At 33.9% G+C, this 25,665-nt stretch overlaps 1 protein-coding gene across 2 annotated transcripts in view; it reads left to right on the top strand.

Moving 5' to 3' along the window:
• Positions 1 to 25,665, top strand: part of muc (dihydrolipoamide S-acetyltransferase muc) — a 78,205-nt gene that overhangs the window by 38,142 nt on the left and 14,398 nt on the right. Inside the window, exons 2-4 of one of the 2 annotated variants that reach the window (XM_072544803.1) lie at positions 1,933 to 2,234; positions 2,764 to 3,015; positions 25,330 to 25,625. In XM_072544803.1, the coding sequence (XP_072400904.1) occupies positions 1,933 to 2,234; positions 2,764 to 3,015; positions 25,330 to 25,625 (850 nt within the window). Of the gene's footprint in view, positions 1 to 1,932; positions 2,235 to 2,763; positions 3,016 to 25,281; positions 25,626 to 25,665 lie in introns of both variants that reach the window. The other variant, XM_072544797.1, reaches the window with a different exon arrangement.

Raw genomic sequence — 25,665 nt, forward strand, 5'->3', positions numbered from 1 at the left:
AAATTATGAACCAGTCTTCTAATGGCATTTTTGTGACAATCATAAATTTTGTCAAACTTCTTTTTCCGGGTCAGACATACTTTTGGTCCAGCGAATTGATGATTCGTTTTGTATTCCTTGATCACCGTAAACACACTTCTATCACAAACTCTAACTTTATTGGCCACTTTTTTCACAATATCTTCAACCACTAACCCGAGATTTTCTTGTCTTTCACATTTAAAAACATTTAAAATGATTTCTTTAACTTCAACGCTAAGAGGGCTTCTTTTACTTCGTTGTCGAGGAGGACTCCATGTATTTTCAACCAATTCATCAGCAGAATCAGCGATGACATTTTTGGTTTCAATATCTGTTATTGAAATACGTGGTTACTGTTACAGTAATCACAATCACGTCTAGATAGGGTCGTTATACAAATAAAAATATATACTTAAATAGTTTTAAATCGCACAACAAATAATTGCTAATTCAACATTAACAGCATAAATGATTAACCATCAAGATGACTAAAAATTTACTCACAAATCGGTTCAAATTACAAAATTTCAATACCGAAATATAATACCTACTTAAATCGTGTCCGAACCTGTATGAGCTGCCGACGACGTCGTCAGTAACGAATAAAGATGGACATTTCGGCTAGTTTTTAAATATTCTTGAAGAACTGTTACTTGCATGTATGCATAAAATATTCATTAATTTTATAAATCGGATTATTTTTTCACTTACTATGTATTCAGTGATAACAATAATTTATTTACTATGCAATAAACACTAATAGTTGAGAAAAGAAAAAAATTAATAAAGTGTCATAATTATACTGTTACTTATCGGAATGAGTAGACTCATTTGGAACATCTTTAACAATTATCTGTTAAATTTATCGTTGTTTATATGCCCTGCATCGCTTATTGAATTAAACTTTAGATGATACCCAGTTTGAATTTAGGAATTTGCTGGGTACCAGTGAGATACTTTTTGGCTTAATTGTACTTCTACAGAAATGCTGCGAGCAACTTAAAGATATTTATGTGGATCATGAATGTGTTGCTTGTGTGAGTCCATTTCAAAAGGTAAAAGAAATAATAAATTAGACTTACTCACAATCAATTTAATTTAACTATCAGACGACCGGTCTGGACAATAATATATATTGGACTTTACAACAATTTGCCACATATTGCAACATAACTTTATCAAAGAAATTTGATAATTACAAGCTGATATAATTGCACACCCACACAATTTGTACATCTATTCTTATTCATTGTCTCACAACTGTCACCTTCCAAAATAAAAATCTCAATAAATAACACACATTTCATAAATATATCTCCAGAATAAATATAAATAACTTTAAAGAACTTAATGGTATAGAACATTACTTTCATCAAACAAACAATTACATTTACCTATCTCTACTTCATTGGATAAAATCTGTCTCCTCAAGAACTTCCCCGTTTACTGTTAAACAATTACAATAGTTGACTTGAGTTCTCCAATCAACAATACAAGATAGTTTGAACCATGTTCTTTCAACCATCAATTAATAGAGTACCGGCATCATTTATTTAACTTTGTATCGTGACCTGAAGATGCTTTGCATATTGTAGAAAGCGAAACCGGTCGTCTGATAGTTAAATTAAATTTATTGTAAGTCTAATTTATTATTTCTTTTACCTTTTATATTTATGTGGCTTTAATTGATTACAAAAAGGCTTTCGATAGGGTGAAGTCTGCAACGCTTATTATTGTGCTAATTGTGTATATATTGTGCTTTAATTTGATATAGATTTCAACGTCCTAGAACTTTATTATTTATGTCTTCATAATCAGTGGCACTACTAATAATATTCGTCATCACTAGTAAATCTGTTTGGCCACTTTATAATTTGATAACATTAAACCGAAAAACTGATTTAATTTCAGATCTTTATTTGGTACTGAACATTCGCAAGTTTTACGACGATGGGTGAAAACAGAACAAAATTTTGTCAGATATTATGCCACCGATCTTCCAACTCATACCAAAGTTACACTGCCAGCTCTTTCTCCCACAATGGAACTGGGTACTATTGTTAGTTGGGAAAAAAAGGAGGGCGACAAACTCAATGAGGGCGATCTACTCGCTGAAATCGAGACTGACAAGGCGACCATGGGTTTCGAAACTCCGGAGGAAGGTTATCTAGCCAAAATTATCATACCAGCTGGGACCAAGGATGTTCCTATAGGTATTTTAATCTATATTTGTTTGAGTGAAGAAGATATATTTTAAAATTACAATTTAAATTTTATTAGAAGCATAGCTTTCTTATCTCGGGCTACGGACGATGGATCACGTAGACGTGTGAAAAAATAAAAACAAAAGAAACTCAATGAAACGGACACGGAATGAAATAAAACGCAATGTAATGACAGATCGCGTGACCACACACTGCGTGTGTGTCCCAAGCGTATTTGTTAATAATATCAACTAAAATAATAAAATTAAATTAAAATAACATAACATAATCTCGAATCGAATTGAATCGATTTAAATCGAATCGATTGGAACCGAATCGAATTGAATTTAATTAAATTAAAAACCATCGCTTCTTGCGTAGATGATAAGGAAGCTATGCTTCCCTCCTCGGTCACTCCTGGAGTGCCACATCCCGTTTTTATTTAAAAGTTGATTTGTTTCTCTTGTTGTTTTTATTCTAATAGAACCATTTTTAGTGACATTTTGAGGGGTTGGTTATTATATTAAAAGTTTTTTAGGCAAACTGGTGTGTATTATAGTCGAAAACGAAGCAGATATTGCAGCGTTCAAAGATTTCAAAGATGAAGGATTAGCAGCTCCAGCTCAACCAAAGACTGCTGCACCTAGTCCTCCTGTACCATCACCAGCACCACCAGTAGCTGCAGCATCACCTGCTCCACCAGTGGTTGCTGATGTAACCTCCACAGGTAGGGTGTATGTCAGTCCCATGGCAAAGAGGTTGGCCGAACAGAGGAATATCAGATTGCAAGGTTAGAAATTAGAAATTTAGAATTTATGCTCAATGTTTATTGGCGAAAAGCTTTTAAAATGATTTGCTATAAAAGGAAAATAATAATGTGGCTTTATTTTAAATACAGAATGATTATATCATTTTGGTACTGCTTTGGGTATTTCTTTGTTAATTTAACCTGTTTCTTTTATGTGGTGATGTCTTAACTGTATATTTGAATGATTCTTCTGAAGTTATTTTTGTGAGGCATTTTACTTTCGTAATTAATGTGCAAAGTTATTACCAAATTGTAATTGTATCTTTACAATTACAGTACCTGGCCAAATTATTAGGCCAAGAAAGGAAAAATTTACTATATGAAGTTATTTCTCTCACGATTATGAATATATTTTAAAAAAATTACTGTTTTGTTCTTTTCTTAGGTAATGTACTAAAAAAGTTAACAAAAAACATTTATTTTTTAAAAAAGTATAATTTTTACAAAGTATTAGTAAGGGCAAGGGATAAATTTAATATTTTGTATGTCGAACACGTCGAGGCATGCTCTCGATACAGGCTTGAAAAATAAGTTGAAATACTCTTAGCCTTGTGGCAAGGACCACCATCGTGCATAAATATGGGTTCCTCTTCTCCAGGAAACCATTTCTGCAGCTGTGGCAAAAGTCTCGTCTCGAGTACTTTCCGGTACTGGTCTTATCTCATCGTATTTTCCACCACGTAGAGACGTACCTTTGCCGGATACCACAGACCAGACCATGAGTGACAGTGCGTGTTTGATGCTGGGCACAATGCAGTCGGGCTTGTATTTCTCGTTGGGACGTCTCCGAAAAAACTCCGTTTTTTCTGTCAAAACTTAAAAAACGGACACGTCCAGAGGCAGACCTGAAATCAACAAAATTTTTAGGAATGCTCATGTTTTTTAGTTTTTAATATTTATATTCAAGCAAAACAACACATATATATCTTTTTCCAGTCTTCCACTGTCCAGATTTTGTATTTTTGTGCCCATTCGAAACGTTTCTTTATCATAGCCGGAGTAAGCCTTGGCTTTCGAGCTGCTTTCTTAGCTACCAGTTTTTTTTTTTCGACAAGTCTTCGACGATCTGTTCTTTCTGAAACACAAATTCCTTCATTTGTTATCTCCTGAGTAAGCATTCTCAGTGGTTTCTTTCTGTTTACTAGGCAAATATCTCTTATTTTGCGATCAGTCCTAGGAGTAGTCACACAATGTCGTCCGTTGTGATCCTTACGCTTTGAATCTAAACTGACTCCAGACGCAATTTTCTGTTTTATATTAATTACAGAACTTCTTGATACTCCTACCATTGCTGCTATTTTATTTTGAGATATTTGTGCAGCTTTTAGGAGTCCAAATACCTGGCCTACTCATTTTGGTGACAGACCAGCGTTTTTCCCCATCTGAAAATGTATAAATACCATTAATTATACCAATAACTTCACTGCATATGTTTATAATCTAAAAAGTAATAAAAAAAAGGATAAATCACTCACCTCTGCAATAAAAATTCATGTCAAAACCGTTTAGAATTCAAGTGTTCACAGACAGTATTTGAGCTTATAAAATGCACACTAGTTGACAGGACACAATGCTGTCTAGAAATGGCGGATATGGCGGTGTTGCCAACGTTAAAATAGTGCAATAATGTTACCATACTATATTAAATGTTGCTATGCGAAAAAATAACATTCCTGTTAATAAAACTTATTAATTAAAAAAAAAATGCAAATTTTGAATGCTTGGCCTAATAATTTGGCCAGGTACTGTACAATTACACGTCAATGAATGGATGGCGCACATCACCCGCCTTTTTATTCTCTAAATTTTAATAGTTCCCTAAATAAACCAAGTAAAAAAACATTTAAATAGCTAATAATGTGTTATCATATCTGTACATAAGTTATAAAAAATATACGAGGTGTTTCAAAACGTTTTCAAAATTCATTTTATTAATTAATAAATATATTAGATAACTGATTTATATTAAATATTTTTTATTAAAATAACATATGGTACTTAACACACCAATAATCACCTGAACAGTAGGGTGGGCCGAAAAAATTTTTTATCCGATCGAAACGGGGTAGGTTTTAAAAGTTGCATTTGGGGTCCTAAAAGAAAACTGCAAAATATTTTTGCTGAAAAAAAATATCTTCAGTCTACGCATTTGACTTAAAATTTCAGTTTTTTTGGTAAAAAATAACTTTTTGGAAATAATTTTGTACACATTAAGAAATTAGATAGAATGACCGGGTAGCGTTATATATGTTTGTTAACACTAATATAATAACCCCAAACAGTTTCATTTGTCTTATGCAACATCTTCAGTGTGCGCAAGAACCACCAATTTACGTGATTTTAAGGTTAAATACAATATTTTTATACCACTTACCTTTTCTAATATTTGAAGTCTAGTTTTTTTGAAAAGTCTACAGTCAGCTTTTTTCTGTAAATTTATCGAGGAAAATATATCATCATTTATGCAACTCTTCGCTAGTTCATAATGAACTACCCAGGACTCACCACGAGGAGGTAGTTGCATGTCGCGACCATGTCGAATCCCACCCGTGCCCTCCCTTCAACCCCACCATGAGAGCACGTTGTTCTTTTTGCTTAGGCTTGAACTCTTTCTTAGAGTCAAACTTAGGCCGTATTGCTCTGTCAAATAGTCTAGTTCTGATTATTTCGTCCCTTTTCTTTTCATCGCACACTTATAGTGCTGATCGTGTGACTTCTTTTACTGTTCTTTCGACAGCTTGAGTATGTGTCGGTAATTTTCCCAGCACACCTTTTGCAAGAATATCTGACACGCCGTCAACCAATATTCTGTTGAGGTCCTCTTCTGATAGATACATTGTTAACATTGGGCTCAAAACTGCTATTCAATTAAATCTATGTATTCTTTGGCAGAAAAATTTATTTTATGAATTTCAAAAAGTCGAACTCTTTCTCTGTCGTTTTTTCTTCTGGCTTTTAATATTCGTCTGATCGCAAGCTGACGAATATGTTCCCTGTCGTCGGAGAGCATTGCCACAAGCATATTTTCGGGGTGTGCGAAGTATGCATTATTTTGAATGCACTTATGAATCACTTTCTTTTGTTCGTGTGACATATATGATGAAAAGTCCAGCATTTTCCAAAGGTTGCTTGAACCATCCTTCAGTTTGTGATTGCATTTGAGAGTGAACCAGCTTGGAGCATAAACTATGGCAACATATTTGACTAAATCTTTCAACTGATCTGATGGTGAACTAGATGCAATGTACAATCGAAGTACACGATTGGCAGTTGTCACCCACCGTGCATGATTCAACTTTCCAGGACTTCTATCCCCAAATCCTGGTGGTGATTCTCCTTTAGTAACTATTTTGCATATGTCGTATAAATATTTCTGATCCATACTTAAATCTACTTTGTTTAAATCTGGAAACAGCACTTCAACTGGGCTCATTATCGGTTCAAACTTAGTTGGACTTTGTTTGTGGCAGTCAGCTAACACTTTGCCAATTGAACCGCTAAAGCCATGAGAGCCAGATGTTTGACCATCTAAAAATTCAAAAAGATGTCTCAGTGAAAGTTCATTGGTGTGTAACTGACACACCACCCATTGTAAAGGTTTGTCTAGTTTAGTTTCCAGTATTCTTATAACACCATTACTTTTGTCTGTGTTAGTTGGGCATCCATCACATCCAACACAAACCAGTTTCGACAAACTAATTTGTTTATCGGACATAAACTGCATGATTGAATTAGCTATGTCCACAGCTTTCCCTGATAATGGTTTGACGTGCCCTACATATTTTGATCCTGGTTCTTGAATAATAGATAAATGATCTTCTTTATGGGCACGACGATGTTTTTTCCCATCTTCACTAGTTTCAATGAAATAGGTCTTGTCAATTCTTCCATCAAAATAAAGCGCTTGCAATAAATTGGTTTCATCTAAATCTTTGCTTAAAATTTCCTTACGAGTCTTTACTCTTTCCCGTCTGACTTTATTTTTGTCAAAAACTGGGCTACTTTAAGACGTATCTTTTATTCCCATATCCTTCAACAAAGCCGATGCTAAAGCCGCTGCAGGCCTATCTGGTATCCCATATCTACCACACGTTCTAGCAAAAGTACCTATATTAATTCTGGTTTGCTCTGTTTCTGTAGTATTATTTTGAGAAGGGATTTGTGGCAAAACGGTTTCGTCTGTATCGTGATGGAAGTCTAAGTTGTCGTCAACTTCTTTCTTTTCTTTTTCTTCCTTTTCCTGTCTCTTCATGGTTTCTTTCTCTTTTCATATAATTCGTTTTTTATTTTGTGCCGTACTTTTTAGGTCTATATTACCAATCATCATTTGGCGTACAGTTCTTTGGTCTATTAAATTCTCGCGCTCCATTACAGGGACCTTTTTTTCACGAACACAACTACAAGAGTTTAAGTCACTACATTTACAAGTGCACACATCAAGTAACTTGCCAGACTTTTCCAAAAACTTGCTAAGATGAGAAGAGAATGTTTGCTTATGTTGATCCCTTTCGAAAGATTTATTTAGAGCTTTCATTTCATCTAAGCTTCTTTTCAACATACCTCTCATAGTTTTGTAAGATATCATAGGGATTGAAGCTTTACGCCAGATCCAACGTTTCTTCAGCTACGCGAGAGAAATCTGGATTCTTACTCTTTTCCTTAAGTTGAAGATCGTGCCACACATAGTTATAGTGTCTCATAACATCAATTATGGTTGGTAACATTGTATCACTAAATTGTTTGTCACTCCCTATATTTCGATTGTCACGATCTCTGGTCCTTAACGCCATCGCACGACCGGTCCTTAACTAATCCTAGCACTTAAAAATAATTACTTTGGTTTTAAATTAAAACAGAACTACACTCGCACAATGCCCTGCAAATACAGATACAACCTTTCCGCAACACAAATGTTGTACTACTGTGAACTGCGAAGTAGGGCGCGGCCGACAGGTCTCGACTCGGCGGTACAGGTCTCAACTTGTCTGCTTAGGTGGAAAGGGGTGGGGGGGGGGACTAAGCGCACCGGCTCGACAAGCCCGTACTGACAACCGCTATCTGATTTCAATTCTATATTGTTTTAATGTAATTTACCTAACTTAAACGCAACTATTTTTGATCTTTCAAATATATCTACGACTAATCCCTTTAAAAAGGCGACCGGTATAAATATTAAATTTTCGCACAAAATGGTGGTACTTGCGCACACTGAAGATTTTGCATACGACAAATGAAACTGTTTGGGGTTATTCTATTAGTGTTAACAAACATATATACCCGGTCATTCTATCTCATTTCTTAATGTGTACTAAATTATTTCCAAAAAGTTACTTTTTACCAAAAAAAACTGAAATTTTAAGTCAAATGCGCAGACTGAAGATATTTTTTTTTTCAGCAAAAATATTTTGCAGTTTCCTTTTAGGACCCCAAATGCAACATGGTAAAACATAAGAAACCTTAAACTAAAACAGTATGATAACATTACTTACGTATCTCTAAAATAATTTTACCTAAGATACTACAAGCAACGCATAATTTCGAAATATGACTCATGCAAAATATTTTCTACACGGTCACCACCAACTCTTAGGTTCGGTTAAATTTTTAAAATTTGTTAATAATTTATATAGAATATATTCATCATTTACATTTTCAATATTATCTTGTATTTATGTTTAATAACATTTTGGTTAGGTATATTTATTTTTTTTATTTAATTTGATTTAATTTTGTTTATTTTTAATTATTTTTTTTTGTTTATTTATAGCATGAAATATAAGTTTTAAGTTTTGACAACAAATGTGAGGCATTTGAAATATGGTTAAAAAACGCTGGATTTAAACTTCACACAAACGATCTAAAACATTTAAAACTTTTTTTTTAATTACACTAGTATAATAGACTCAGTTTTTATAAAGGTGTTAAATAAATAAACTTGGCGCGCTTTTTGCCATTTTTAAGATTCTCGTGAGATCAATAAAATTGATTACTTTCTTGACTTTAGAGATAAATTGATTTTAGAGATTAATCTTTAAAACCTATGACTTGAAATTTTAATTTTGAATTGTGGTAACAAATATAAGGCATTTGAAATATGAATAAAATATGCAGAATTTAATTTCAAACTATCGTACGTCACGTAAAATGCCTCCAAGAAGACGGTTTGGGGAATAGTTTATAGCAGAAGTTTGGTTCTTTTGAAAAACGTAGCAGTTTAATTGAAAAAGAAAAGTTTTAAACGTTTTAAATTGTTTGTTATGTGAAAGTTTAAATCCTGCGCTTTTTAAACATATTTCAAATGTGTCACATTTGTTGCAAAACTCAAAATTAAAATTTTATGCTGTAGGTTTTGAAGGTTAGGCTCTAGTAAGCGAAACTTTCTAGTGGTCAGTCAATAAAAGGAATCGATTGTATTGGTCTCATGAAAATCATAAAAAATGGAAAATATCGCGCCTTCTTTATTTAACACCTTTATAAAATCTAGGTTTACTTGCTGAAAATATAAAAGTTGCATCCGAAAACTAAACTTTTTACCTTTAAAATGCATCTTGATTTTTGTCAATAGGAGACTTGGATCAAAAGATATCGAATTTTTACCGTTGAGCTAATACAAATTCTATTGAACATTGATTTCGCCCACGTAACTGACATTCAAAATGGACGGTCGCTTTAACGACGATTGTTTCTGAGAGAACGGTTCATTCTACACAAAAACTAATAATAAACATTTATGTTTATACAGTAAAACCTCGATATAACGGACTACTTGGGGGGAGAAGGTGTCCGTTAAAGCCGAAAGTCCGTTATATAAAAATATGGTTCAAATAAATCAAAATACTTTTTTTTTGAAAATATATATATACACTGTAATTAGATATACATAAAAAATACAAAATACAAACAAAATTCTATTTAAGTAATTGTCTTCGGACATTCGTCGTGAAGTGACGTTGCTGTGGATATCGACGCGCTTGCTGTCGGTAATCCCGTTTTGAACAAGTTTCGTTTGCTCTTTCCATGTTTGCTGTTTTTCTATGATCAACTCCCTAAATACAGTTTAATTTAATAATCAATAAATGTTGTTAGATCGTCGAGATGCGATCTTACCTCTGATCTTACTTCATTTTTAACAGTCTTGTTTTGTCGTCTTTTTTGCTATCTTCACTTTCGTAAGCGATTTCGTTAGCGATTGTAAAACATCTTCCTCAGCTACATGTTCTCCGGCATTATTACGTATTGTTCTACAGAAATTAGTAACTTTCAACCATTCTAAATCTATGTCTGCATCTTGGCCATCAAACAAATTCTTCCAACCATTTTTTAATATTTGCTCTTTCACCTCCTTCCATGCTGCAGCAAAATTAATAATTGTTGATTTTAAATTGTAAGACCTTAAGTTTTGCAAGGTACGTTGCGCTCTTGTATCTTTTGCATTATCTCCATCGTGCAATACAACCATTACTTCGTCTAAAAACTTTCTGCGATATATTCGTTTGGCTGCCAAAATTATTCCCTGATCCATGGGTTAAATAAGCGATGTTGTATTTTTTGGCAAAAAAATACACCTGAAGTTTCCATCTTCTGAACTTGGAATATTTTCAGAGGATTGAGCAGGAGCGTTGTCTAAAAGCAATAAACATTTCACCTCTTCTGACGGTATTCCCAATTTCTCCTCTTGAAATTTTCTCACTGAAGGTACAATTTCTTTGAAAAACCAATTTTAGAAAATATCTGAGGTGAACCATGCCTTCTTAGAGCTATAATATGAAAGGGGCATATAATGCATTATGTCTTTTAAAACTCTAGGTTTACGAGATTTGCCAACCACTACAGGTATCAATCTATGCGATCCATCAGCGTTAGCTCCTTGCTGATTTTTCTTCCAGAATCCGATTTTTCACATTTGGAGGCTTGTGCGCTTTCAGGCAAAGTACGCCATAACAAACCAGTTTCGTCAACATTGCCAATCTAAGATTCTAATAGCATTTCGTTACTTACTTGCTATATGTGCTACTAATTTTTGCCTAAAAGGTTCTGTTTCTTCTGTAGGTGCAGTTGAAGCTTCACCGTAAATTCGTTTATTCATGATTCCGTTCCTTTTACGAAAGCGCCAGAGCCATCCATCACTTGCTTTGGTATGTCCATATGATTTGCTAATTTATTTGCAGCAAATTTCAATTCGACTGCTTGGACCAGGATCCCACTAGAACGTTGTTAGCCATACCATTTTAAGATTACTATGCTCTTCTACATCACACACGAATGCAAATTTATTTATTTTGTTTTTGTTTTTTATGTCCGAAAGTTTGCTTTTTTATGCCATAGTGATTACATATATGAGATGCATGTGTAATATTAACAGTATGTTTTTATTTTTTTTTACATTTGACCGGATTGTCCGTTATATCCGAAGTCCGTTAAAAAGAGGTCCGTTATATCGAGGTTTTACTGTAATTAACTCAGCTACATTTTTTATTTGAAACATTTTTTTCTACGGCGTACAGTTTCTACGACGGAGGTTTTAGGGGAAAGCCAGGTGTGGCTATTTGGAAGAGTGATTTCATCGTTTGAAGGCAGAGAAGTGGGGAAAGACGTATAAAAATCCAATGGCGTACACTCACTTTTATTTCAACGTTAATTATATTATACTTTTTAAATATTATTTGTTCGAAATAGGCCACAATATAAATTTATTTACAGGTTTTTACTGACGTTTCGATCTCTATATCCAAAGACCGTTTTCAAAGATATACACAATAGTTACATTAATTTTATTTGTTTATTATTATATATTTATATAATATTACACTACCGACCACCGACTAGATGGACCGACGACATAAAAAGAGTAGCGGGAAACTGGCTACAAGCGGCCCAGTGTAGAGAACACTGGAAAGAACTGAGGGAGGCCTATGTCCAGCAGTGGACGGGATTGGCTGATTGATGATGATATAATATTACTTATATAATCGGTCGCTTTAAAAACGGTCTTTGGAATAGAGATCGAAACGTCAGTAAATTAACCATGTAAATAAATATATTTAGCTTATTTTCAAAATTCTCCCTAAAAATACAGAATTCCACAAGCAAAAAACTATAAAAAATAAATATATATCTATCATTTATATATTTGAAAACGGTCTCTTTATAGAGATCGAAACACGTCAGTAAATTAAACATTTGAATATATTTTGTGGCTTATTCCCTACATTCCCCTAAAAATACAGAATGCCATAATCAAAAAGCTATAATTGATGGATTCGACTGTTACTTGATGGAAATTCATTTTATGTAACAATAAAACACTGAAAACTTTGTTTTCGAAACTTCCACAAATTTATTATAAAATCTTATCACTACAGCTGTTTCGGTAGAGTGCCTTTCTCAAGTGATCTATTTTTGGTATGCATTTACACTTTATAGTCTTTAACGAAACCACTTTATAGTCTTTAACCAACTTGAGACAAACAGTTCTCCCCTCCTCAACCTATTTTGTTAAAGACTATAATGTGTAAATGCATACCAAAAAAAGATCACTTGAGAAAGGTACTCTGACGAAACAGCTGTAGTGATAAGATTTTATAATAAATTTTGTGGAAGTTTCGAAAACAAAGTTTTCAGTGTTTTATTGTTACAAAAATCTATAAAAAAACAAATAAATTTGTAGAAAGCTTATTGATGCTACCCGGCTGTCGCGGAAGTTACGCTAAAACGTCTATTGACGTGACCTGACCAGGTTCTAATTGTGTTAAGATTCTCTTAAACCAGCGCTCAAACACTTCGGAAGTCATTTCTTCGTGATAATCTCCTGTTTTTCTTGACTCATATTGAAGCAAACCATCATCAAAAAACCCTGTATCACTTTCTATATGGATAATGATTAAACGTCGTCCCTTTCCTGATGGAGCTTTTAATCCTGTAAAGCAGCCTTCTATAAATGCTTCGCGTTTACCTTTGACATTTAAATCTTGACAATCTTTTCCAACTGTATGACCTTCGTTAATCCAGGTTTCATTTTCAATTTTACTCCGAAAATAAAATGTCTTGTCTCTTCAATGTTTTTTCTACCTCTAGTTTTACGTTTTATTTGCTTTTTATTTTCCGATGTATTTTTAGACACATGATAAATACAGCTAATGGATACTTTTGTAAAACTGCTACAAATATCGACTGCTTGGCTAATATTTAATGCCATTTTTCTGACTCACGCAATTCAATTCCTTCATATTGCAATTCAATGCCTTCTCTTCTGACGTTAACATTTTGCTGTCTTCTCTCACTGTCTGGGATTGTCTGGAACAACTCGGTTGTTCGTCCATTATATTTTAATAATCACAGAATATAATTAAAAATTTACTATAAACCGACAAACTCTAATAACATTAGGATTATCACCACAAACTTCAACCGCAAAAAATATAATCAAGTTGCCAAGTTTTTGAAACGGAATGGGAATAAAATGTAACATATCAATTTTTATTTTATAAACTTAAATATGTAACAAAACTGAACATGTAAATAAAATTTATTTCAATACAATTTTGTGCTCAATTTTTACTATTGAAAAAACTCATTTTTTGGAATTTTTATGTCGGTAATAATCACTGCTGTAATAATAATAAATGTTACCATGGCTTAATTAGGCAACTAAGATCAGATAACGTCGCAAGAAAAACAAAATGCCAAATATATAAAACCCTAATAAGACCGGTACTCACATACGGCTCAGAAACCTGGACACTCACTAAAAGAGAGGAAACGTTGTTAGCCACCTTCGAAAGAAAAATCTTGCGACACATATATAAGGGCACAAAAGAAAACGGAATATGGCGAAGAAGATACAACTCTGAACTATACAAAATATTCCAGGATCCGGATATTATAACATTCATTAAAATAGGACGGCTGCGTTGGATAGGACATGCAGAAAGAATGGAAAAAGGTGAAATACCAAACAAAATATTCAAACAGATGCCAGTAGAAAAAAGAACAAGAGGAGGACCGAAGCTGAGATACTTAGAACGAATAGAAAATGATATAGCAACCTTAAAAATAAAAAACTGGAGAATAAAAGCACGAAACAGATCAGAATGGAGAAGAATCCTGGAACAGGCCAAGACCCAAAAAGGGTTGTCGAGCCAGTGATGATGATGATGAATAATCGCTGCGTCGAAGAATTCAGGTTTGTATGACCATAACTGCTACTTGTGAACAAGAATCGGCTACACTGTACGGCATCTTGTGGTTACGTCTGCTATAGAGAAGCACAAGTAAATGTACTAATTATACATTCTATGATTTCTGATGAGAAAAAGAAAATTAAACGGGTAGTTTTCGGGGGTCGCTGAGTACATTTAAATTTAAGGGCAATCGGCGTTTAAACGATGAAATCACTCTTCTAAATAGTGGAATTTTACTATAGGTCGTAGCCAACCGTATGAAACGTCTTCAACTCTTCAATACCGGAATAATTTATTCTAAACCATAAAAATATCCAAATCAAATCCTATGAAATGTCCTCGATATAGTAATACCCCAAATTACCATCCTCCAAGAGGAATCTCGACTGCAAATTTCCTAAATCCCAAAAGTTACCGATAGCAGATAAAATCCATAAAAAATAACATCAAGGCAACTTAAAAGGCCTGTATAAAAAAATAGTCATTCGCCCTGGACCTAACTGTGTTTATCAATGGCTTGTTGGTTCACACATAACTGAATTCGAAAATCAGAATATTTTTTTGTCAATTTATATCGAAGAAAATTGAACGAAATATTTTTAAAAAATGAAATTGAATTTGACGACAAATCAAGCATGTTACATTAATTGTAACCGGTTTAAACTGTTTCACATTATCTTATTTTCTTTAAATTTGTGTTTTTGAGAATGTAGAAAGTTGTAAGTTAGGTTATGTTATGTATTCGACTAATCTTCTAGTCGAAGTTTATTGCATGGCCTGATAAAATTACGATTTTATTATTTCTGATGGCTCGATACAAATAATTATCCAGATTTAGGCATAAGGCTCACACTCCCTCTAAGGGGAAAATTCACTCATCCCAGATACCTACGATATCAAAAGGATTGAGCTCTGGTGGGACTCTTTCCGTGTTATCGAGCCCTAGGTGACTTGGTATACTGGAGTATCTCCCAAAAATTTTCGTACACATCTGGACATTGAGAGTAGTACAGATGTCTGCATGGTCTTGTAGAGATGTTCATTCGGACCTAGCTTTTTTGTTTTCTAGGAGGTTCTTCGGAATGACTCCAGTAGTAAAGAGAATAATAGGTATTGTCTGGGTACTTTCCATTCTCCACTGTCTTCGTATTTGAATTTCCAGATCCCTGTACTTGGCGATCTTTTCGTTCTGTTTTACACGAAGCTTATTAACTAGTATGAAATCTGCTCTATTATGTGCCACTGTTTGGTCTGTGTATAGTGCACAGTGCGGTCCCAGTATAACTTGTAGTTGTCATTCTCAAGTATACTTTTAGGAACGTATTGATAATATGGAAGATGGTTTGTTTGTAGAAATCCAAGTTTAGAAGCTATCTCTTGATGGAGGATCTTGCCCACTGAGTCGTGCCTTTCCTTACATTCAGTTGCAGCAAATGTCTGGCAGCCCCCGGTAAGATGTTGGATGGTTTCTTGAGCTAGACATCCATATCGGCATTTGTCATTTTGGACCTGAGGGTCTTTGACGATATATTTCAGGTCATTTTTGGTTGGTATAACCTGATCCTGAATGGCGAGTAATAAACCTTCTGTTTCAGGAAACATCTTTCCTGATGTCAGCCAATAGTTCGACGCTATAATATCGACATGGTCTTGATTGACCTCATTAGGATGTCGCCCGTGCAGAGGTTTACTCATCCAGGTGCGCATTTTTTCGTAATTAGTAAAATGGTTTATGCGCATTTCTGGTTCCCTCAGTTTGATCGGTGTTGTATCATCTACTACTCATCTACTCTACATCGCGCGATGTAGAGTAGATGTTTCAGTCTGCACCTGAAAATAAGTTCTTAAATTAGAATTAGTAGTTTGTTTTTCTAGTTGCTGACTTATATCCATAAGTGCTCGTCCTCCTAAATACCGGGCTAATGTCGTTCTTTCTACTGCACTTCGAGGATGGTGTTTTTGTGCGTTTGTGAGGTGTGTTCGTACTTTTCGCTGAAGCTTTTCTATATCCATTTTTGTCCACTTAACAATACCAAATGAGTAGCTAAGCGCGAAACATGCGTAGGTGTTTAGTGTTTTAAACAAATTTTTACTGTTAAGGTGTGAACGAAGCAGCTGTTTTACCCTTCGTATAAACTCAGTAGTTATCTCAGTTTTCATTTGCTTATGGTCAATCTTCCGCACTTGCTTTATTCCGAGGTATTTATATCATTTTCACCCATGGCCTCGATGTTCTGGCCGTTTTGCATATCGAATCCGCCAGGCTGAGCCTTTCCTTTGATTACATTTAAGACACGGCACTTGTCAAAACCAAAGTGCATACTTATATCATTAGAGAAATTTTCTACTGTTTTCAGCATCTGATCCAGTTGGCTTCGAGTGGAAGCTAATAGTTTTAAATCATCCATTGCCAATAGATTATTAAGCTTTGCCACAACAGTAGTGTTATTTTTTATGCTAAAACCTGTGTCAGTTGAATTCAGTAGCTGGGATACGGGGTTCATCACTAGACAAAACCACCGTGGGCTCAACGAGTCTCCTTGAAATAGGCCCCGGTTGCTTGCAATATTTTCAGTTTCGATATTGTTTTCACCAGATATTTGGAGGTGAATTTTTGTCATCCAATCTGACATTAAATGTTTTAAAAAGGTCAATATGTTATCATCGACTTTATATATTTTTAATATATCTATAAGCCATTCATGCGGCACTAAATCAAACGCTTTCTTGTGTAACCGTTTCAAAAGATTTAAAAGAAACTCATTATATATTTCGATTATATTTTTTTTTAATAAAACTAATAGCCCCATCTATCTGTCAAGTACCTACCTGTAGCCGACTCAAGGATTCTTCTGTAATTCCCAAATATATCCGGTAGATGAGCATATTTTTCAACTTGTCACTCACGCCCAATTTCCAGATTCAGGCGCCATGATAGCGCTTCGCTCTTTTCTGTTAAGACCGTCCAACCGTTAAGACGTGTTTCCAAAGTGGGTCTCAATTCAGAGGTGAGCAAATAAATCCTTTTCTTGTCCATATTTCAGATAGATATTTATTTTTTTAGACCCTTATTGGAGAGGCTATAATGCTGATATTATATTTCTAATACTCGTCGCAAGATAGTATTGCTATGGAGTTATTCCAGATCATGGCCCAGTAGCAGTATCTTTTTATGGAATCCCTAACCCCTCTTATCTAGGATGGTGGTGATTTGATATAGTACGTAGCTGAATCAATTGGGTGACTGATTAAATAAGAAGAGAAACAGAGCAGATTAAGGTTGTACCAATTTTTATTATACCTACTTTCAAGACAACAAATGATTATGAACTCAAAAAAAATTAAAATATAGTGAAGTGTTCTAATTTAATTTAAAGGTTTATTTTCTTCATTGTTCCTAGTTGATAAATAACTATATTATTTTCAATGTAAACAAATTTCGAAATTTGGGGTTAATATATATATACATTCATTTTCTTTATAACCAATTCTTAATTTAATACGATACAAAGATTTTTTGTTTATGATAATGTTAACATAAAATAATATTTTGGAATCCCTTTGGGATAACGTAACTTTTAATGTTTTCTTTTTGTTCAATACTAAGAAATAATAAAGAATAGTTTTCTTGTAAACTTTCAATAAATCTTAATTTTTTTTTGCTCTTCCCCTTCGAGGATAAACCAGGGGTGGCGTCCAATAATAAATAATAATTTCATATTATCTAATTGTGCTTGAATTTAAAATACGATATAGTTTCTATAACCCCGCCCTATTCTCTTCGACAACGAGCGATTCTGGCCTTGTAATATTATTGTAGCACGGAAGTGTTACATAAATGGCGCGCCAATCGTGGAGCGTGTATCTTCATTATAAAAACAACGTAATATGTTTATGATTTCTGTTTACATTTCGTATTTTAGACTCAAGTTGTTTGTGTATTTGCTTTTACCCAATTTTTGTTTAATCAGTTTAACTGGTACGATTTTCGTTTTCCTTTAATTTAATCTTCGTAAAATTACGTAGAAATATTCTTGTCGTATTTTTAATTTTGTGAAATACATAATACGTATTTGGAATGTTTATTACGTGTGCATTTTTATGGTCGTATTTTGAATGGTAAGATAATCGTCTGTTTATTCCCCGTCCGCGTAAGGTAAACATTCCATGTTAAAGAAATTTTGTTTATGTCCATAAATTAATTCGTATCTAAACGATGGCTTTCTTTGCAGTTCAGTCTTATTTGTTGATAGAACCATAATACTTATATTCCTCAATGTGTTTATTTTAAATAAACGAAATGGCTCTTAGCGTTCGGTATTTGAAAAATCAATTAAGTGAATTTTATTTCTTGATCTTGATTCATGGTTTTTATTCGCAGCAAACATATGGGAATTATACCTATATACAGGCTGTCCCGACCTACGTAATTTTAAAATGTGTTATCTGGATTTTTGCAGAATACTTTTTTGGGTGTTTTTGATATAATATCTGTTATCTGTTAAATTTTCTTTTTAATTTGTCTTTCGTTTATTTTAAAAATTTATCTTTTCATAGTTTAACTTTTTCATACTTTGAAAAGAAAATTTTATTTCCTGAAAAGGAAAATGCTTTCTATATTTTACAGTCCATGGTTCTTTTGTTTTGAATGTATAAGGAAGTAATGATATGACTTCGTTTCTCTCTGCCTAAGGCGTCTTTGTTGAGAATATAGAGAGGAAATATTGTTATTTTCCTTCTGTTATGTTAATTTTATGTCTTTGTGTGGTCAGATTTAGTAGAAGTATGTTTTTGGTACTGGAATTTATTGTTATTTGTGGTTTTACCTTTTTCTTTTCTCGAGATGTCCTGTAGGACGTACAGGCACGTGACCTGTATTATTGTATCTTGAGTTATTTGTGTTGATGTCAGACTGTTGTATACGCAGCAGCTTTCTTTTTTTTTTTTGTCGTTGACATTTTTGCGGTCTTCTAATAGTTTATTAGACCACATATATCTTTTGCTTTGAGACTTTTGGCTAAGGCTCAAAAGCTTTCATTTATTATCTTGTGTTCACGATATGGTACAAGTGAGGTTGAAGTAGTTTGCTGTTGTCTATTGTGACTCTTTGTATATACAGAGGTGAAACAACCCGCTGCCGCCTATTGTGAATTTATCTTTTATCTTTATGTCGACGTTAAGACCACGTTTGTTTAACAATTGAAATAGTTCTGGTGCTACCGTAAATGACCCACTGAGAATTAAAAGTTTATATTATTTTGACTCTATTGGAGTACTGCTAAAGAATGGTAAACATTTCTTTGTGATTTGTATGACGACCATATTGGATTCAATTAGGTGTCAAAAATGTTTTACTGTTCAACTTTTTTTATTGTTGTGGTTTACATCCAACATCATGATTCTTTATTATTGACGATGGACTGTAATATTTTTCTATTTCTTTGGAAGACTGTAATGATTCTTCCGTTCCTTTTAAGTCTTATCGTAAGTTTTTGTTTCGTGGAAGACTCTTACAATTTTTTTTTGTTGTTTCTTTTGGAAACATTCGTTTGAAACTGAACTGTTTGTGTAGCGATTGTGGCTTGTATGCCATATACCCATTTTTCTTTCTTCTTCTCCAAGATTATGTATTAACGGTTTGGATTTATTTTCTTCTTTTGTCCTTTTGCCAGTCTTCTTGCTTGGAAATTTTCCACTGTGATCAATCCCAGAGGATATTCTTATGGAACTATTGGCCATCCTGTCTTTCTTCTTTTGCGTTAGTTTAATTTTCAACCAGTGGTTGGAAATTCATTCATTACTTGACTGTCATAGTCAACTTTATTATTGTTTGATGCTATTTAGGTTGTCTACCTAGTGGATAACCATAGCGAAGTTTGCTAAATCTATTTAGTTGGCTGGCCACCCGCCTTTGTTGAGCTGGAAGCATCCCTCTTTTCGCTCCCAGAAACTTTAACACTGGTCTGCTCCACACTTTTGGTTAGGCTAGAACCATGTTTATAGAAATCTGCCATTGGTCGTTGTGCCTAATAGCCAACGAACTGTACCTGATGTCGATTCATCAAATCGAGCATCCAGTTTAATTTTGCATGTAAATATGTCGTGATTTTTGTTTATTTTTTATTGTTTTATTTAGACCTAAAAGCTTATCAACCTGTCAGTATTTCGTCGGATAATTCAGATTTGTCTGAAACCGAATAAATCGGTTTTCTTAAATTTTTAATACCTTTCTTCTAAAATGTTCAGTCCATTCTTAATTTTTAATTTTTTAGTTGATTCCCTTTTACGCCTTGCGTACTTAATCTTTGCTACCTTCTCCAGCGACTATTCAACCCCTCCGTGGCCCGTGTACAGGAAGAGTTGCGCTAACGCGAACTTTATCCTGGAGAGGATTCGTTTTCTTTCCAAATTTTTTTGGCGTGGGGTCAGTACAGCACTGATACCCTAGTACTTAGTACATTGAATACCACTTTGCTTCGGCAAATCTGTCCCTTAGTGCTTCTTTCCCTTCAGGAAGTTGACACGTTTCAATTTTTTTTTTGAGCTGTCTCGACAACCCTTGTTTTATGTCGGTGGTGTTGACTATTAGTCAGGGAGCATCCTGCTATAGTCAAGTGGATTAGTGGACCTATCCCTATTCCAATTAATAATTTTGTGTATCTCAGATGTTGTCGCAAAGAGACGAGCCTCTGGAAGTAGTGTAGGAGACTCCGCACGTCGATCTCCAGAGCAACTCAGTTTGGCTCGCACCCCAGTTCGTTGAACTGTTTTACTTTTTATTATTATAATATTGATCATTTATTGTGTTCAATATGTCTATATATATATGTATATATGTCATATTTCTTTTCGACATAAATTTTATTTTTATCTTATCTTATTCTACTTCGGTATTATTCTCTCTCTAGTTTGTATTGATCGAGATCTTGAGTTTGTGCTACCCCGACCAAGAACCTATATTGATTTTAAGGGTGTTTGCAAAATTTAATCTCATTTTATTTTTAGAATGCCTTGGTAGAATGTGATATTTTTATGCTTATGTTAGTTTATATTACAATAAATTGTACATACCTTTAGTTGTCTTCAAGTGGATACAAAATTCAATTTATCTTATTTTACGGATTTATAAATCCAAGTAATTTTTTTGGTATCTATACCAAAGATATCAAGATTCCTCTGTCTAGTTACCAATGATAGTTCATTATAGTATCTGTTCATTTTGCCTAAGTTTTACTCTTAGTGTGCAGACCTTCGAATTTCGACTCTCTATCCGAAACCCCCCAAAATAATGTTTGAAAAGATTATTGCTGTCTAACATCCTATATTCTGAATGGCCAGACACTGAGGAAGGCTAGGGATGAAGTAAGCGGATTCCCGCTAGTTGACTCGTCGGAATGATAAGCCATTCATAATTGTATTTCAGTAATAAATCTAGAATAACAGCCTCCCGCGTCAGGAAACTTTTTTTAGTTCTCCAATACCTGTTTAGTTATGTAATCTAGAATTATTTAGACCCTACCCGAAGTTGACCCTACCCGAAGTTGACCTACCAATGTTGTCCCTATTATAGGCGGATGATACACGTTAGTTATCACAAATTCTAGTTGTCGTACTAATAACTAAACATCAGCTTTTTTTGTTTCTAAATATAGATGTCTTACAGAAATTCTGATGTCTACCTTTCCCAGTAAACTTATTAAGGCTTGTCTTTGTAGAACTTTAATGTACCCAATTTTGAACTATTAGTAACTCTTTCCTTTTATTTGTGTATTTCTAAATGTGTCTATAATGACGCGCTGCGTTATTACCTTATGTTATTCGTGGATTAAGTCATAGATGAAAGACTCTATGCTTCCGAACAAACGATGACACATGTGTATTTTGTATCTTATGGCGTTAATGATACGATTGTATTATTATTCTTATGTTATTCGTGGATTAAGTCATAGATGAAAGACTCTACGCTTCCGAACAAACGATAACATTATTTTTTTTGTGTTTTATTGTGTTAGGTCTCATAACGACTACGCAGTAAATTATCTGTTTTGTATCTTGGTGACAACACTAGTATGTTTTGCTTTATATTACTTATGAAATTTCAAATAATAATATCTTAATTATATTGTTTCGATTGAATGCGAGCATTTGGTCTCAAATAATGATTTGTAGATATGTTTTGTTTTATTCCGCTTTGTTCATGATATTGGTTATAGGTGAAATACCCTATGCATTTTGAGAGTGAGAATGCAATTTTTTTTTGTTTACATTTTTATAGTTGAGTCATTTCTATGCGTTCTGTTTCGCTTTGTTCTGAAATCTTTGAGTTGTTCCCACGTGAGTTGTGAAAGGAGGATTCTGTGAGTCCAGATTGTAGCTATATTTGTCCATTCTGTTTGTCTTACCTCTCCGTATATCTATTCCCACTTTTGAAAAGGTTAGTATGGTGTGCCACCATGCCTAGTCCGATTCCACGCTGGTACCCAGTTGAAATCGTGGGGAGGGCTGTGTAACCGTTTCAAAAGATTTAAAAGAAACTCATTATATATTTCGATTATATTTTTTTTTAATAAAACTAATAGCCCCATCTATCTGTCAAGTACCTACCTGTAGCCGACTCAAGGATTCTTCTGTAATTCCCAAATATATCCGGTAGATGAGCATATTTTTCAACTTGTCACTCACGCCCAATTTCCAGATTCAGGCGCCATGATAGCGCTTCGCTCTTTTCTGTTAAGACCGTCCAACCGTTAAGACGTGTTTCCAAAGTGGGTCTCAATTCAGAGGTGAGCAAATAAATCCTTTTCTTGTCCATATTTCAGATAGATATTTATTTTTTTAGACCCTTATTGGAGAGGCTATAATGCTGATATTATATTTCTAATACTCGTCGCAAGATAGTATTGCTATGGAGTTATTCCAGATCATGGCCCAGTAGCAGTATCTTTTTATGGAATCCCTAACCCCTCTTATCTAGGGTGGTGGTGATTTGATATAGTACGTAGCTGAATCAATTGGGTGACTGATTAAATAAGAAGAGAAACAGAGCAGATTAAGGTTGTACCAATTTTTATTATACCTACTTTCAAGACAACAAATGATTATGAACTCAAAAAAAATTAAAATATAGTGAAGTGTTCTAATTTAATTTAAAGGTTTATTTTCTTCATTGTTCCTAGTTGATAAATAACTATATTATTTTCAATGTAAACAAATTTCGAAATTTGGGGTTAATATATATATACATTCATTTTCTTTATAACCAATTCTTAATTTAATACGATACAAAGATTTTTTGTTTATGATAATGTTAACATAAAATAATATTTTGGAATCCCTTTGGGATAACGTAACTTTTAATGTTTTCTTTTTGTTCAATACTAAGAAATAATAAAGAATAGTTTTCTTGTAAACTTTCAATAAATCTTAATTTTTTTTTGCTCTTCCCCTTCGAGGATAAACCAGGGGTGGCGTCCAATAATAAATAATAATTTCATATTATCTAATTGTGCTTGAATTTAAAATACGATATAGTTTCTATAACCCCGCCCTATTCTCTTCGACAACGAGCGATTCTGGCCTTGTAATATTATTGTAGCACGGAAGTGTTACACTTGTAGTCGATGAAAGAAGTAAAGAGATTCCTTTTTTTTTGCTATATGCTTGGTTAGAAATGACAGAGTCGATTATAAGTTGGTCTTTGCAGCCCATGGAACCCTTAGCGCACCCTTTCTGTTGAGACTCCATGATACTGTTTAGAGCACAGTATTGGTAGATACGCCGGGCTACACAGGATGTGACCAATTTACACAGAGTTGGAAGACAAGTAATTGGGCGATACTTGGTTGGATCTTGGGTGTTAATTTGATCCTTTGTTATTAAATAAGTTTGTTCCCTGGGTTAGGAAAGATGGTTTTTCCTGCGGATTAGAAATACCGTGATTAATTAATGCTGATAAATACTCATGAAACGCCTTCTGGTCCAGGAGATTTCCAGTTATGAAGCTCTTTTATAACATTTGAAACTTCTAAAAATAAATAAATATAGATAATAATAATAATAATTATTATTATTATTACACAACAAATAAGGGCAGAGGAACGAGCTCCTATTAGGCCCAAAAAGCAAAAAAAAATATCCTTATAAAACTAATACCAATTATAAAGTTAAGTAAAGTTAAACAATTAAGTACATCATACAAAAATTGTGAAACAATAAATAAATGGACAATGAACAATAATGGACCATTAGGTTTTAAGTTTTATTTTTTTTTTTTTATTGGGGGTGCTTAAATGTGATTGTATTGTTTTGCGTATCTAAGATTTGTCTTATAAACGATGAAAAAAGAACTATAAACATTTCTTAAGCACCGATTTTACACAATAAAATACATACCTTTTTTGCCTTTTTGAGACTTTTTGCTCGTTTTGCCATCAGTGTAATTTTTTTTACTTTCATCATTTTGTGTTCTTCTTATATGACTACCAGCTCTGTATTACTGATTAATGGTGTTGTAAATTGCTAGCTTCATTTTTAGGTTTAATTTGATTGCTTATTTTTTATTGATATAGTGTTACTGGAAAACGCCTTAGATTACGATCTATGACATCGCATTAAATAGTTTTTCTTTTACAAATGATATTTTATACTATCTTATGGGCAAGGTGGAATACTGTATAATTCATATTGGTCATATCGTCTAGTAAAAGGTCAACTTTTTTTTCAACCAAAAAGTGGAAAATTTGGGAAAGCCATATTCTCAGAAAATTGCTGTATCACGTAGTGATAATGACTATTTTCTCAACTATTTCCTGGTATGTATGAAGAAACCCAGATAAACATAATATGTAGGTTTCTATGATTGAAAGATCTAATTGAATTGTGTAGAAAGAATCGTTAAAACTTCTTGCAGTTTGGGTAGTTGTCACTATCATCATGTTATTTTGTTTGCTTGTATCCTTGTGTCTTTACACCGTCGCAACATGGTACATTAGTTTTAAAAATAATATAACAGATCACACTTTACTCAATCGTGCAATGAGAAGTACTTAAGAAAATGTTTATTGTTCAGGTAAAGGTACTGGACTATTCGGCTCAATAACTTCTTCTGATCTACCAGCCCTAGAAGCCGCCTCCGCAGCACATCCCGCCGCCGTAGCTTTGCCGCCTTCGGCTGGTGCACAAGCTTCGGCATCTCCCTTCGTAGACATCCCAGTGACCGGAATGAGGGCCACCATAGCTAAGAGACTGCTTCAGTCGAAACAGACTATTCCCCACTATTATTTATCGGTTGAAATTAACATCGATAACTTGATGGCCGTCAGGGCGAAATATAACAAGAAGTTAGAGAAGCAGAGCGTGAAGTTGAGTGTTAATGATTTTATCATTAAGGCTGTAGCACAAGCTAGTTTAAAGGTGAGTTTGAAACGGATATATTTATCCAGTCAATTATATG

This window comes from Diabrotica undecimpunctata, chromosome 1 (assembly GCF_040954645.1).
Source record: "Diabrotica undecimpunctata isolate CICGRU chromosome 1, icDiaUnde3, whole genome shotgun sequence".
Taxonomy (NCBI): domain Eukaryota; kingdom Metazoa; phylum Arthropoda; class Insecta; order Coleoptera; family Chrysomelidae; genus Diabrotica; species Diabrotica undecimpunctata.